General features: G+C 45.5%; 1 protein-coding gene across 4 annotated transcripts in view; it reads left to right on the forward strand.

Moving 5' to 3' along the window:
- Positions 1-16036, forward strand: part of Tdp1 (tyrosyl-DNA phosphodiesterase 1) — a 70709-nt gene that overhangs the window by 30243 nt on the left and 24430 nt on the right. For all 4 annotated transcript variants that reach the window (XM_030246506.1, NM_028354.5, NM_001379072.1 and 1 more), the window contains one exon: positions 693-800. In XM_030246506.1, the coding sequence (XP_030102366.1) occupies positions 693-800 (108 nt within the window). The remainder of the gene's footprint in view (positions 1-692; positions 801-16036) is intronic.

Genomic DNA, 16036 nt, shown 5'->3' on the forward strand with positions numbered 1-16036 from the left:
TTCCTAGATTCACTCAGATGAAGAAAATGGTGGCCCTCTTGATCCTGATTCTGTGCTGGCAAACTGCCTGTTAGCTTGAGGGATTATCCTCTTCTAAGCCAGAATGACTGCCTCACGACAGAGGCCATTACACCTTAGAACCTTAGTCCTCAAATGTTGGAAATGTAGAATTAATATTTAAAGCCAAAACCAGAACGTTGCTGAGTTATCCTCTTGCCTCTTTAGACTCACCTGTGATGGAGGGGCTGCATTCCACTCACTTGGTCTCACTGGAGAAGCTGCTGTGGAGACTCTGCTCAGTAGTGTGCACTCAAGGGCATGTTAGCTTCCTGCTTCCGAGAGCTCCCAGCCCAGCCAGAGACCTGTGTACACACATGCAGAAAGCACATGGACATGAGTGCAGTGCGCATGTGCGTGCATGTGTGCTGTATGTGAAAGGACAGAAGTCCACAGGTTTGATGCTTGTGTGGCAACTGCTAAGTTTCCTTGTTTGACATGGTCACTTTTCAGAACGATGATGCGTTGTTCTTCTTCTGCGGTCTGAACAGAGTCCCATCAGCCGCCACAGTCCCAGACTGCTCCTGCTGTCGCTTTAGATTGAGTGCTGCCTTTCATGCAGTTCCCTAGGATACGAAATGTTGTCTGTCTCGAGTTATCTTCTAATTTCTGTTTTATGTCTCTCCTGTCATTAGCAAGTGGTCAGCAGAGACATCCGGCCGAAGTAATGCCATGCCACACATTAAGACGTACATGAGGCCCTCGCCAGACTTCAGTAAACTGGCTTGGTTCCTGGTCACAAGGTAAAGGGGCTTTATATGTTTCATGGGAAGTCATGTGACTTCTGCTCTGAAATGGAGTGGTGTCTTAAAAAGTGTTCGGTGAAGTGTCTTCAGTTTTCAGCCTGCTTCCGTCACTGAGCCTGAAAGGAGGCCTGTGACTAATGTCTTACTGAATGTGTGATCGTTGCCTGATGGTTCTGGTCTCTCTAGATATCTGTAAGATTTGAATAAACTTTGTATTTGCTTCTTTTTATATACTGTAATAATAGTTATTACAGTGATTAAGCAAACTGACATGTAGGGTAACTACAGAAGAAACAAGATGTTAAAAATGATACTTTTTTTCTTTTATTAGTTTCTCTTTTAGATAATTAAAACTTGAGCAATCAGATCTCTTATGTGCCATCCTAAAAACCATCTTTATTATGGTATCATTCACATATCATAAAATCTGTGCCTTAAAGTCTATAATTGAACAGTTTAAACATGTTCACAGAATTGTGCATCTATCACCACAATCTAATTTTAGAGTATTTTAATCACCCCTAAAAGGAGCTCCCTACCCACTGACATTTTGTTTTTCTCTCTCTCTCTATTTTTTTAAGATAAATTGCTTTGCCCTTTGGAAAGTAGAGCTGGGAACATTAGTACCTCACTCCTAGTCAGAGCCCAACCACTGGGCATCTCCTTGTGACTCAGTAACCTAATTGGTGTCAATCACAGATAACTAAACTATCACAGAGCAGAATTAGTGCATGCAGGATGAAGAAAGAATAAAAAGAACCGTATCTGGTTTTGTGGCTAGCAGTTGTGCCTGGTTCAGGTGAGAAACACTGACCCAAAGAGATGTCTGATAAACACAGCGCCAGAGGGCGTCCTGAAGACCTCTGCAGCTGCAGAGCACAGTAGGAAAGCAGACTTTTGAGTTCTAAAAATAAACATGCAGGGCGCGTTTCTGTCATTAGCAACTATGTAAACTTGGGGAATTAATTTAATCTATGTTTATTTCTTAGTTATAAAGAGGAAGAGGTAATGGCTACTTTTGGGGTTCCTGTGATTGTTAAATGAGGTGACAGACTGGGTACCTGGAATGGGACTTGGTCGTCGATGTGGTGGTGGTGGTGGTGGTGGTGGTGGTGGTGGTGGTGGTGGTGGTGGTGGTACATGATAGACGTGGCTGTACACAGTGAACAGACATACGTGCAGGCAAAATACTCAAATACGTTATTTTTTTTTTAATTAAGGAATGTCTGATCACTAAGCTACCTTCAATAAGCAGCTCTAAGCTTGTGCAGAGGCCAAGTCATCCTCTTTAAAATTTCACATTATTCAATGTGTCTTTCTTTTCCTTTATGTAGTTATCCATTTTGTTGAAACAAGTTCTCATGATAGAATTCAGGTTGGCCTTAAACTCATGGTAGCTTGCTCTGTTTCATCTTCCCCACTGCTGGAATTACAGGCAGGAGCCACATACCTAGCTCAGTGCACACACTGGTGCATGTGTATGTGTGTGTGTGTGTGTGTGTGTGTGTGTGTGTATTAGATAAGGTCTTACTGTGTATCTCTGGCAGGCCTGGAACTGGCTATAATACCAGTTGGCCTCAAACTCCTAGAGATCCACCTACCTCCGTCTCCTGAGTGCTGGGATTGAAGGTGTGTGCCAATGTGCTCAACATGTTTTCCAGGAGGTGTTAAGACACAGACTGCATCATTTCTTCATTCAGGAAGTCTAGCAACCCTGTGCATAGGTAGGACCTGTGTGAGATCCTGTGATTAATAGTTATATAGAAACGGTCCATGTTGTTCATAAGAGCACTAAGTAATGCATTGTTCTTCCTGTGTTTTCACTACCTGCTTGTTGAGAGGGTGAAGTGTCCATCAAGCCCTTATAATCGTCCTCATTTCAGGCCCTGTCTGTAGTTCATAGAAGGCAAGAAACAAAGTACCTACTCTAGTATGAGTCTTCATTTGAGGTAGAAGAGCTTAAGCAAGACCAGTAGAATATTAAAAAAAGAAGGAAGGGAAGGGAGGGGAGAGGAGGGGAGGGGAGGTGAGAGGGAGAGGAGAAGAGAGGAGGAGAGGAGAGGAGAGGAGAGGAGAGGAGAGGAGAGGAGAGGAGAGGAGAGGAGAGGAGAGGAGAGGAGAGGTGTCAGCTCAGGCCTGTAGCAGGTGAGGAGCTGCATTTGGAGCTTGTCTGAAGAAACATGTCAGAGAAAGTGGCCTTAGGAGGCCGACAGAGGAGAGCACACCAGCCCAACAAGGGAAGAGCATACTGGTCAAAGGGAACAGCTCGAAAAGGCTCTCAAGCTGGAGACAGTGTGGAAGGTTGAGCTGTTCCTGTGCTGATGTGCAGAGCTGAGCCAGCTAACAGGAGGCCCTGAAGTGCGGTGACATCATCTAATGAGTGCGTTGAAAGCTAGGTCAGGCTGCTGAGTGGCGAGTGGGTGTGTAGGGAAGAGTGGATGTGGGCAGCTGAGTTGGGCAGTCTGCAGAGCCTGTGCTGTTTATCGGGAAGAGCGGTAAAGGCAAGCTACCAGGGGTCAGGGAAAACGCCGTGCAGCATACTTCCAAATCGCCTTCAAGGAAACAAGTTGAAGTAATGAGATACACACCAGTTCCGAGTCGGCACAGCCAGCCTAGACTGCAGCTCAGCCTCTTAGAACTCATGAGTCACTGAGCCCGAAACACATTTCTTGAAACACAAAGGCAAGGTACAAAAGGATGCTGGCAGTTTGGTGGCGAGATGAGTTATTCAAGCACTTGCCGCCAAGGGCTCAAGAAGTGACACTTCCTTAAGGAAGCTGGAGTCTTAGTAGCAGCCATAACTATGAGTAACAGTACTTGTTCCTTGTAAGCACGTGAAACAGCAGCTGCTGTTAGTAACACTGTGGTAATCACCCTTTATGATAGCCCCGTAGTCTATAAACTCAGCGAAGGCAAGACCTGTGCTCACAACAGACCCAGCACAGACCCTCCATCCACGTGGGTGGTCACTACCAGCAGGGAGGTCCTAACCAGCACAGAAGAGACAACTGTTGTCTCTGCTCAGCAAGCATATGAAGAAAGGGGCAGGAGAGAGAACTGACCCTGACTGATCAGCCTCACCTGTCCCTTTCCATCATCTCAGAGATTTGTGAGGTAGCATGGGCCTCTCCTACGTGAGAAGTAAAGCTGTACATGGAGGGAGGCAGCTCCACCAGCCACTCGGCAGATAACATGTAGCCGGATGATGCTATGAGAATAGAGAGAAGAAAGCTAAGTTGAGCTTCTTGCTCTTGTGGAATTGACAGTTAAATGAAAGAGATTAAGCAGGTCAAGCCACATGGATTATTTGATCCTATGGTGCTTTTCTGACTTCTGCACAGGTGGATTCTTCTCCCCATGTAGTCCCTGAACTTGTAGTCATCCAGCACTTGACTTAAACATGGCTTCCTCGGCTGGTTGGATTCTGCAGTCTACTGGGCTTTTACATCTTCAACGTGCCTGTCCCTTCCCTATAGTTATTTATGTGCTCATTGGCTTCCTCTCTAGGCTCCGACATGAAGCCCATGTCTATCTTGTTCAGCCTATCCCAGCACCTGGCAGGGAGCCTGATCGGTAGATGGAGTTCATCGCTGACATCATTATCAACACTGTAGAAATGAGACAGCTACAGGAGAACAGCAAATTTGACTGCAGGGCTAGCTCACTGGGAAAGCCCCTGTATAGAATATGTGATGTCCTGGGCTCCATCCCAAGCACACATCAAAATAAACCCAACGACAGGCATACTTACTGTGAGACCTTTAAGAGGGATTGTTGTCCACAGAGGTGTGAGTTTTTGCTGTGGTGGTGGTTGTAACTTTTGGTGAGGTTTTAGTTTGGTTAACTTCGGTTTGATTCTCTCTCATGCTCATCATTGATACCATAAGGCTGTGTGACTTTTCCTACTTGGAGCAAGCAGAACAGGGTGATGGCCGATGCTGAGGAACACCCAGGAAGTACATAGTAAGAGGATTTCTCATAGCCAGGCATGGTGGCACATACCTGTAATCCAGGGCTTGAAGCAGGGGGTCACCATGAGGTCAAGGCCAGCCTGGGCTATAAGGCAAGACCCGGCTAAAGAAAAACAAAGGAGGTGAGGTTTTTCATATGTTCCATTGCCAACCAAGCCATCTGTCCTGGTTGAAGAGTCATTGACGGTGTACTAATCTTCCTTCTACATTAAAAAAGATTAGTTATCCATTCATTCAGGGCACCGTTTTTAGCTAGTTATCCAGTGCATCTGTTGATTGAGCATTTCCTAAATGCTAAGCACTTTGCTAAGTGCTGGCAGTACAATAGTAAACAACCATTGACCTGGTTCTGGTGTTGGAAGTTACATAAAAGCCAACAGGCTTGTTCACACAGTCAAAGCGGGGGATGAGGTGGGGGGTGACTATGATAGGGAAAAATAAGACAGAATGGTAATTTAGGTGATGTTTATTTGAAGTCTCAGGACCAGATGAAGTTCAGGAAGATCACATGACACATGTGCAATCTGTTAACTTCTCTATGAGGGTGTCTAGACCAATATCCCATGATAACTGTTTTGGAAGTGGTTGGAGTTTTGCTGTCTGATTAAATGAATTGAGGAAAGGCTTTTGCAAATCAGCTTACATTGCTTGTAAAGTTGAGGTGCAAGCCACATGGAAGGCCAGCCAGTGGGCTCCATCACCCACTCCACTGTGCATAGGATGGTATGGGCTGGGTAGGCGCCGCTTTTTAAATGGGGAGTCAGAGAAGGCCTTGGTGATTGCTTTAACTGAGAACTGGAAGTGAGGTAGGTTCCCTGTTTATGGATAGCTGAAGGAGAGCAAGGCAGGAGTGGGCACAGAAAATAGGCTTGGAGTGTCTGAGAGGCAGCAGGGATTGGGAGAGAGGTCAGAGAGCAGCTTGTGGGCGACTCCCCACCCTCCACCCCACCCCCCCGAGTTTGGGGCAGAAGTTCATGGGAGACAGTTATACATCAGTGAGTTTTTTCATTTGAATTGGCTGGAATCCATATGTGCTTTTAGGAGGTTTATTCAGGGTTGAAGAAAGAGATGGCTCAGTAGCTAACAGAGGACCCAAGCGCACCCAAGCACACACATTGGGTGGCTCATAGTCACCTGTAACCCCAGCTCCAGGGAGTCAATGACTCCCTGGACTCTGCGGGTACTTGCGTTTGCATCCATGTACCCAGAACCTCCCTCCCAATTATCCCACCACACAACACACAATTAAAACTAAAACTTTTCTTTTTTAAAAAAAAATGCACTTTATCCATGGAACTTTTTAGAACAAGAGTTTTAATATACTCAACTTGGGCTTATATAAAAATAGTGTGTTTCTCAACAGCTATTAGTATTGACTCAAAATATTCAATACTGTGTATAGAACTGATAAAAATGATAGTCTTGTAAAAGATTATCAGGATCTCAAAAGATCTGAGTTTCAAATCTACAAATCTGTATCACTATAGAAGTGTGCTTTGCTGTGGTATTTACTGTCCATAGCTTTTGACCTCTTGCTTCCCACCCACCCAGCTATACGTGAGGCCTTGAGGCTTTTGTTTTCTACAAAACAAAGAGTTTTAGACTCAAGCTGCACATTCCTTCCTCCCACCTTTAAAAGAATAGTAATTTATGTGTATGGGTATTTGCCTGAATGTCAGTTTTGTGTTCCACATGCATGCAGTACCTTTGGAGGCCAGATGAGGGCATTTGGGTTTCCTGGAACTGGAATGAGAGGGCTGTGAGCCACCATGTAGGTGCAAGGTCCAACCTGGGTTCTCTGGAAGAGCAGCCAGTGCTCTTTGCTGCTACGCCATCTCTCCAGCGCCCCCCCCCCCACCTTTAAAAATATATTTGTCTGAGATAGAGTCTTACTAAGTTATCAGTCCTCTTGTCTCAACCTCATAAATAGCTAGGGTTAAAGGGGCACGCCGCCATGCCTGGGTCAGCCTGGGCTGTTGAGGCAATCATATGATAAACACAGGTATATGAGACAGCTGTTGTTCCACACAGCATATCGCTTTAGGTTTCTTTGTTTGTTTTTATTTGTTTAATGAGCAGTATACTCCAAGGGTAAAAGTATACTATAGTAAGTAAATATACCAGTAACGTGCTCAGTTGTTACTACTGTCAATAATTGTCTACACCTTATCATTGTATGTACTAGAAACTTTATATAGCTGACAGTGTACTGGGTTCATTTAGACCAGCATCACCATCAACTTTACCATGACTATAATAACTAGACAATAGAGACTTGGGGGCTCTAGTATATTATTATGGGTCACCATCATACATGATGTCTTTATGTATGCGAAATGCCATTGTGTGGTATATCACTGGATTTGAATAAGAACCCTTTAAAAACTACTTCCTTCTTCACGTTGTTAATGTGAAGAATACACAATAAAAGGGTATAGGCAGAGTGCCCACTAGCCCTCTTTCTGCGCCTTAGCCACTATACTCTCCAACTTGAAACCATTACCATTAGCCGCCAGGGTACTTAGTAGCTTCAAGCACGATGCCCTGTTCAAGCCTAGCACCCTCAGAATGTGATATTACCTGACCATATTATTTGAAGAAATAATATGAGACAAGATGCAAAGATCAGAGTCCTAACTGGGTGCCATTTACTAGCCTTGCTGTTTACATTTGGGGAAAACACATTTATAGCATGGGCGTTTTATCTGATTTAATAGAATGTTCTGAGGATAGTGATAGAAAAATTATGAGGATGTTGCCCGTTAAGCTATACAATGTATTTAATATTAGTTTGTTAGGCCTCTTTAGATTCATGAAATCAGGTCTAAAGTCTTTGTCTAGTTTGCATATATGGCACATTAACATACATTCAGTATGTGGCTTAAAGACTTGTCTGTGGGGACTAGCAGAGGACCAGAGCTCAAATCTCAGGACCTGACTCAGATGCTCACAATTGCTAGTAACTCCAGTTCTAGGGGATCCAACACTGTCTTCTTGCTTCCATGAATTTCTGCATATGCATAACATACACACAAGCATGTTTGGAAACACACACATACACTCATACACACACACACAAATCATTTTTAAAGACTTGTCTAAAACTACATTAAAAAAAAAAAAAAAAACCTCAGTTTGAGGCTAATTTGATAATCGATAAGAATTACCCAACTTCAAGACAAGTACTTTCTGCACGCCTTTAATCAGGAGGCAGAGGCAAGTAGATCTCTGAGTTCAGGTCCAGCCTGATCTACAGAACTAGTGCCAGGACATGCAGAGCTACACAGAGAAAACCTATATCAAACAAGCAAGCAATCAAACAAACAGAAGACAAGTGCTTTCGACCAAGTATCTGTATTTCAGAAACTTAAAAGCTGGCAGTCTAGTTTATAGCTAGTTTGACACTAGCTGGCTATTTTCTCTTTTGTCTGGCTGTTTGCTTCTATGGCAGGTTCTTTATGGTCTTAATAAGATTTTCTTTCCATCTGTTTTGATCCGACCATGAAATCATCCCTTGTGCGATGAGCATCCTGTTGTTAACGGAAATTACCAGTACATGACGACAAATACAGTCACCACATTTTCACTGCAGCATCAAGTAAGCAAGAGGCTGGGCTTTAGGAAGAAACCTTGACTAAGGAGATTGGGCCTTAGTGTAGCTGGCAAACCTGATGAGAACAATTATGGAAGCTATGCATTGTGGGAGGCAAGAAATAAGGTGGTTACTAACACTGGCTGGAGCACTGTTATGGTTGCCTAGCAACTGACAGGCCCTGTTTGATAGAGATTGAGCAGAAATGTTGGTGCTGCCACTCGGAGAAAACGAGACAAGTGCTTGACTACAAAATCGCTGTTGGCTTTTCGGAGACTCACAAAAGGCATCCTCCTTGCCTGCAGTGCTGTTCTGTTCTTCTCCTCCCTGCTGTCTGATACTTAGAGTGTGAGACACCGGGCTTTTGTCCCTTCCTTTGTCTGTGGTTTTGGGAGGAAATCAAATTGGATCACACAAAAGAACACTTGTAGATGCTATTGAGTAGACTTGGTTGCCTGGTGCTCCCAAGATAACCAGGATTCTTTGGTATGCCTCACATACTTTGTTACGAATAATGTTATCAGCCCTACAGTCTGCAAGTGATTCTCTTTGTACTTTAGAGATGATTCAGGGCCACAGACCACCTTCGCTTTCTTGCATTCTGGTACAAGCAGAGCAAAGACAGCATTTCTTTGTTTATGCCCGTGTGAGCCAGCCTCCAGAAACATTATCCCTGGTGAGAAAATGTTTGAGGCTGTCCCCTAGGGCCTGAAGGCCCTTTGTGTGCTGACACTCCTAGTCATGAGGTATACCGCTGGCTCGAGATGGAATGCTGTATGTAGTCCCCCACCAAGGACTGGCCTCCAGAGAAAGCCCGTATAGATTAGCTGTGCCTTATACAGCATATGTATACTATGTGCCAAATGATCCAGTGTGAAAGAGAGACCTGAAATTCAGGCCCAGATCATCCATCATAGATATTTTGTGCTTAAACCTTGATTATGGATGATAAATAAGACAGGTGTGGCCCTTACCCCCAGGAGCTTGGAGACTAGTCAGTGTCATCCCACTGACCTCTGCTCTGAGAACGGCACTGCTGGGCTGAAGCTTTGGGAAGAGCTCACAGACCCCTTGCCTGGTGAAGCGGCAGCTGCCCAGCCTCCCCCCTCCCTTCTGTTCCTGCTGCTACTGGGCGAGAGCTCAGTGATCTCCCTCCAGGCCCACTACCAGGTGTGCCCTGGCTTCCCACCCAGCTTGATTTTAGTTTCTGGCCCAACCAGACACAAGTCTGTAATCCCAGCTACTTAGGAGGGCTAAGGCAGGAAGATTACAGGTTCATAGCCAATCTGGGCTATGTAGTGAAACCCTGTCTCAAAATTAAAAAATGAAAAGAAGGGTGGGGATATAGTTCAGTGCCTTATATATGTGTGACCCTCGGTTTAACCTCCAGTACCACGCCCCCTCAAAGTTTTCCGCCGTAGCTGTAGCTTATGGCCTCTGCCGAGCAAGTGAGGCTGCCGTGCAGTCACTGGGCCTGCAGGGAAACAGCACATCAGAATAGTGAGTACGCAGAGCAGCGAAACCACGCCCTGCATATCCAGGAAGCAGAGCGGGAAGCAGAGAGACTAGAGCCTCAGAATCTCCTTCAAGGGCCTGCATCCAATTACCTAAAGACCTCAGACAAGGCCACCTCCCAAATCTTTAGCTCATGGACATTTGGGGCACACGTGGCCAAATCTTACTACTCATCACATCCTCTCCTGAAGCTGCATGCAGTGTTTCCCTGTGAGAGTGAGCTCTGTCTCCACTAACCCTCCTCCCTGCTGTCCGTCCATACCCCATGGACAAACCTAACTGCCATAGTATAAGCACACACTGAACACACACACACAGCACCTGATCAAGTGATCAGTAGTCACAGATCAGCCATCAATATCCCATCCCAAGGCCTATACAACCAGCATGCTACCCCTAGTAGTGTGCTCGCAAATGACAGAAGACATGAGTAAAAGACTGACCAATCATAGGACACTTAACAGTGTCGGACAAGAGAACCAGATGACAGGCTGGGGTGCCATTTGCTCTTGCATGATGTGGCTGACTTTGGTATGAACAGACTGGGTGTTTAGAAGCCAGGGAATTTCAAATACTCAAGAAATGTCAGCTGCCAGGATGTGACTAGAAAATAGGCACTGAATGAGCATGCAGAGGTGTTTTTAGGAGAGCTCTGAAGTTCTTGTCATCATACCCCAACAAAGCCTGGCACAGAACACATACCCAGTAGACAACTTGTTGAATACATGAACAGAGGCACGACACACAAAAAACCTGTCGGGCAGCAGTGGTGAGTAAGACCCCCCGAAGTGGGAGCCAAATAGTGTTTCTCTCTGTAAGTCAGTTGTCTCGGGTCTTTTGTTACTCTGATGAATGAAATAGGCTTCAGCGATGGTTTAGGTAGAGGAAGGTCCTGAGTCATGGAGGCGGGGAGGAAATGAGCTGGCACAGAGCATCGTATAGGAAGGAGTGGGGAAGAACCTAGAAAGTTGTTGGGACCAGCTTTGGAGGTAAGCAACAGATTTTAGACTTTCTGGTTAGGGATCACTTAAGGCTTTCAAACAAGAGAGCCAGGTGATCCACAGGGCTTCCTTAATATTACTGAGAGTGTCTAGTATTCAGATCTATTGTAACTGCCATATTTGTGGTACATTTCACTGCTGGCTTCCTGAGATCTCCATGGCCTCTATTAACCTCTCTGGATGTAGAAACAAGTGTAGGGAAGTCTGCTCATCTCCTAGATGGTTGAGCTGGATCTTGGATCAGCCCTTTGTTTCATCTACATTATACTGTTTTTCGGGAGTCCATCTGTGGATGGACTAGGAGAACAGAACGTGAAGGCAGGAAGCCCTTTGGATATAGACTTCTAAACATGGGACCGTGCCTGACAGTGGAGTGTGGAGCCTAGGACTGAGGGTCAGAGTGGTAGCAGGCTGATATGATGTGATTTCAAACTTTGTCAGGCTCTGAGCTGGTTATAAGCCCCAACCGAGAAGGCTGTTCCCCAAGCTGTCTCAGTGGATGTCGTAGCAAGCTAGTAATCTCTCTCAATAATTCTTGGCACTATTCTTTGTAAAGCTCCAGCGGACTGTGCCACTATGAGACCTAAGGAAATGAAGCCAAGGTACCAGGCTTCATAAACCCAGGGGCGTCAAAGGGTGTTAGGTCTGAGAGGTAAATTTACCCAGTGCTGGCCATTGGTCCTGTTGGTCTTCCATGGCTAAATAAACAGCCTACCTTTGGCAGCCAACAGAGATAGTCCCTGCTGCTCTCTGCCTCTTTCCCTCTGTCCACTCAAGGGGTCAGGCTCAGCCTGTGCTGTTCACACTGTGTTCTTTGGAGCCCTGTAAGTGCTGAAAAATCCTTTTCAAGACCATGACAGCAAACAAAGGGAGAAGAGCACAGGCAATCCCTGCTTCTTTAAACACCAGTCCTTTGTTTGTTAAAAGGTTTCCTGTGAACAAAGAATCCTTCTGGCTTAAAGAAGAAGAAGAAGAAGAAGAAACTTTGAAAGTATAATTAAAATATTTCATTTCCCAGGACCCACCCTAACAAAATTTCATAGTTCTATAAAGGAATGAAACTTCTATTCTTTCCTCTGTGCCTTGCTTCTTGGTTGCCTGATCTCTTTTGCCTGGGTGATTTCATCAATCCTCCATCCTAACCAATGAGAATCCAGATGGTGGCGAATCCAGATGCGCTCTTTACAGCTTCTCATACTTGTAGCTCTCCCACCAGCAGAGGCCTACCAAAACAGCGGTGCGTTTCGGCAGATGCCAAACCACTGAGCAGCGTTTGGTTATCACACTGGCTGTGATCCGGTACTCGTTAACATTCTGTGATATGGTGCCTTAATACTTGAAAGGCAGTTTTTAAAAGGAGCCATACTGTTAGTCTGGAGCAGTCAGTAAAGTTGTCTTTTTGTTACACGTATTTATTTGTCTTTACATGTGTGTGGTCAGAGGATAACTTAGGGGTGAGTCAGTTCTTTCCTACCGTGTGGATGCCAGGGGTCACACTCAGATTGTCAGCCTTCCTGGCAAGTACCGTGACCCACTGAGCCATCTCACCAGCACCAATTGTCTTACTAATTTGGTCTTTTGCTTTTAGGTTGGTTGATTGGTTGATTGGTTGGTTGGTTGAGTTAAACTGTGTTTGCTAGGTAAGCACTCTCTCACTGAACTGTGTCCTCATGTATACAGAACTTTGACCATAAGTCTATTCATTTTGAGTCCTTGATGCTGATATGGTAGCCTCTGAAGTCCTTATAATTGCACCTGTAGGATCAAGGATAGATATTCCATTTAAAGACAGGAGTGGTGTGCCCATGGAATGCCAGAACCTCCTGTTGGAGTTTACTGTGTGTATGAGACACTGTTCTAGGGGGCCCTGGTTTGCCTGTGACTGGGCGGACAAGGTGGGGTCTTCAAGTAGATTGATGAGACTCTACTGGGTGACTTGTCAGAACGTGGACTTGGAGCAGTCCACACCGAGGGCAGTGTTCCTGCAGCGCTGTGCTCGCACTTGTCTGACTGGAAACAGGTAAGAGTGCCTCTCTTCATTTGTCCTTTTCTGCTGGAATTCCTTTGTTACTGCGTCATATAAGCAACAAGAACTTCTAAGCACAGGTGCTCCTCTTTTTTAGCTAATTTCTCAAGATTGCCCAACATGTGCAAATTTAATTTAGTCCTCACCATGCTATTATTATGTAGCGAGTACCTTATCACTTTCTGTAAGAGCAGCAGAGGACTTCCACGTGTGTCCTATCTTATAACTTCTCTGTTTCTGCCTTGGGGACTTGTGTTGTGGTTATGGCACCAGTGATGCAGCCTGGTGAATGATGTGTAGACCCATCTATACCAGAGCTTTACAACCAGGAAGCCTGAGAAATCTGCTTCCAGAGCATTGAGTCACCCCAGAGGAAAGGGTCAGAGTCACTGCCCACAAACTTACAGAGTATTGATGTGGTAAGCACGTTTGTTAAGTACCATTCATGTGCTGGGACTTTACACACCTCGTGTGGAAGACCCCTCATACCAGTGATCCGAGGCAGGCATCACTGTATTTCCTGCTGGGGAAGCTGAGACTGGCAGGATAGCACTAACTGTGGTCAGAGTTTACGTGATTCAAGCTCTGTGTCTGCTAATCCTCTATCTCCCTTTGCATTGTTTGTGTTTAGCTCTGCAGACTTTTTCTCTAAATTTTGACTTAAGATGTTTTAGTCCTCCATCTACAATCTTGGTTCTCCAACCACAAGTCTGAACCAGTTGTATCTTCTAAGCTGTGTGAATCAGCCCCTTTTCCTGAATCAAGTCGATGTTCCCGACAAATTCAGAATTCTGTGTTAGGAAAGATCTGGGGGCTGGAGTAGCAGCCGACAGCTTCTGAAAGAGATGAGCTCACGGGGGAGGAAAGGACTCGGGCTTCTAAGGTGTGGGCAGAAGGACAGAGAGGATGTTTGTGATCTGTGGGGGTGTCAGAAGCAGAAGAATCAAGGCAGCAACAGGGAACGCTGCTGAAAAGCATGGGCCCAGCCTTTCTGGAGGGCCTCCGATGCCAGGCTCTGGTATTTATTTGAGGCTTTGCTTGAAAGGATATTTTCTGAGAACTATAGGCTCTAAGAATCAGTACAGGATGAGAAACCTGGGGCAGAGAGACACATTTGGAGCTCTGTTCTAGGATAGAGAGACCCAATCTGGGGCCCTTATTGGAAACATGCTATAGGCTACATTAGAAAGCTGGCTAAAAATGTTAACCTATGAAGCCCATAGGTCCATAATGCCTGAGGTATTGGGGTCTGACCAAATGAGACTGAACCAGAAGGGAATTAGCCTGAAACATGGAGGAACAGATAGACAACCAGCCTTTAAATACTGGGGGCCAGGTATGCTGACATATGCCTTTAATACCAATACTCAGAAGGCAGAGGCAGAGAATATGTGAGTTCTAGACCAGCCAGTATCACATAGTGAGACCTTCTCTTTAAAAAAAAAAAAAAAAAAAAAATCTCCTAAACACTGGGGGAATCTCTAGAATTCTTCTCTAGAACCTTGGGGGGGGGGATTTAAACACCCTGCCAATCAATACCTAGATTTTAGCCCAGTGTGACCCATTTGGAACTCCTCATTACCAGGAGCATGATAGTAAATTTGTTATTTGAAGGCACGGACCTTATGGCCATCTGTTAGAGCAATAATGAACCAAAACACATTGCCTGCATTACTCAGACTTTCCATCTCTGTAACAAACAGCTGAGAGAAAAGCTCTCAGGAGGGGTTGTGTGCTTTGGCTTGCCATATCAGAGGTGGCAGGCAGTCCACTCTGCAGTCCTTGGCCCTGCTGGTTCCATGGCCATGGTGAAGCCAAACATTGTGGTGGGAGCATGTGGGAAGGCTCACCACAGGGTGGACCAGGCACAGAAAGAGACATAGAGGAGATAGGAACAGGATGCCCCAAGGACCTGCCCCTAACAACTGACGTGTTCCCGCCAAGCCTCACCCCCTGACGTCTCTATCCCCTCCAGGGTAACACCATGAGCCCAGGAAATAGGCTTTGTGGTAAGAGACACTTCATATTCAAATAATCAAAAAAGAAAGACAGAATGTTAAAACACAGTTTCACACAATTAAACGGTCACAATTAGAAAAAACTGAGCACCACTCCTAATCAGAGCGATCCTCGTTGAAGATGTATTCTGTCTATTAGTATGCACAGTTGTCCTAGATAGCATCTAGCAAGTGTTCTCAGTGGCCCGAGAGAAGAACGCTATTGTGTACTTGGAGAGAGAATCTACATACGGAAAGGTTTTAGAGGGAAATTTGACAATCTCAGAATTCCAACTTATCTGTTCTAAGATACAACATGAATCATTTATAGCGTGAGACCGTCTTTTCCTTCACAGTGAGATTTTTTTTTCCTTTTTTGTGACATTTAATTGCAGTCCATAGAGGGAAACAGAGCCTAAAGGCAGTACATAGAAGCCTAGAGCCAGTGCAGAAGAAAAACATCGCGCACCGCCTGTGTGTGATTGCAGAAGATGGGCTCCCAAGGGCGCTAAGGAACAGACGACAGCAGCAATGGCTGAGGGCTGTCCGTCTCTTCTCACTACAGCTGCTTAGTCTGAGCTTCAGCAGTCACTGTCAGCACTGTGACAGTTGTCTGTGTAACTGTCAGTCCCCACCTCTGCCATTCCCAGGACTGTGGTAGCCCAAGCTTCAGTTTTTAAGTCATGTCTTCTCTTTGTGCAGTTGTCGCCTAGACTGCCGAGTAATTAAGACCCAGAGAAGTGCTTCTTCAGCCAAGGTGTCCCTGTAACAGCAGTCACCCTGAAGGACACACACATCCTTAACAAGAAGTTAACAGTGAACCCAGTCAGCTGATCCAGCGATGCTCAGGCTGGTGCTGGCCATGGCAGCCACTGCCGTCACCAGTGTTTGGTCTCCAAAAGATTCGTGGAGCAAGGTGTGACCTCGAGGCCATCTTCATGGCGTCCCTTCTCTAGAGTAGGTGTTTCTAGCAACTTATCATGAGCCTCCCATAAGCGCTCTTGGTATGAGGCTCTCCATGGAAACTAGGAATGTTTCTCTGTGGGTGATAGGGGAGCGTCCCAACTACATGGGCAGAGGGTGGCTTGGAGAATCTGGTCTGGCAGTGTTTGGTCTCAAAGGCTACCCCCG

Source organism: Mus musculus, chromosome 12 (genome assembly GCF_000001635.26).
Source record: "Mus musculus strain C57BL/6J chromosome 12, GRCm38.p6 C57BL/6J".
NCBI classification, from domain to species: Eukaryota; Metazoa; Chordata; class Mammalia; order Rodentia; family Muridae; genus Mus; species Mus musculus.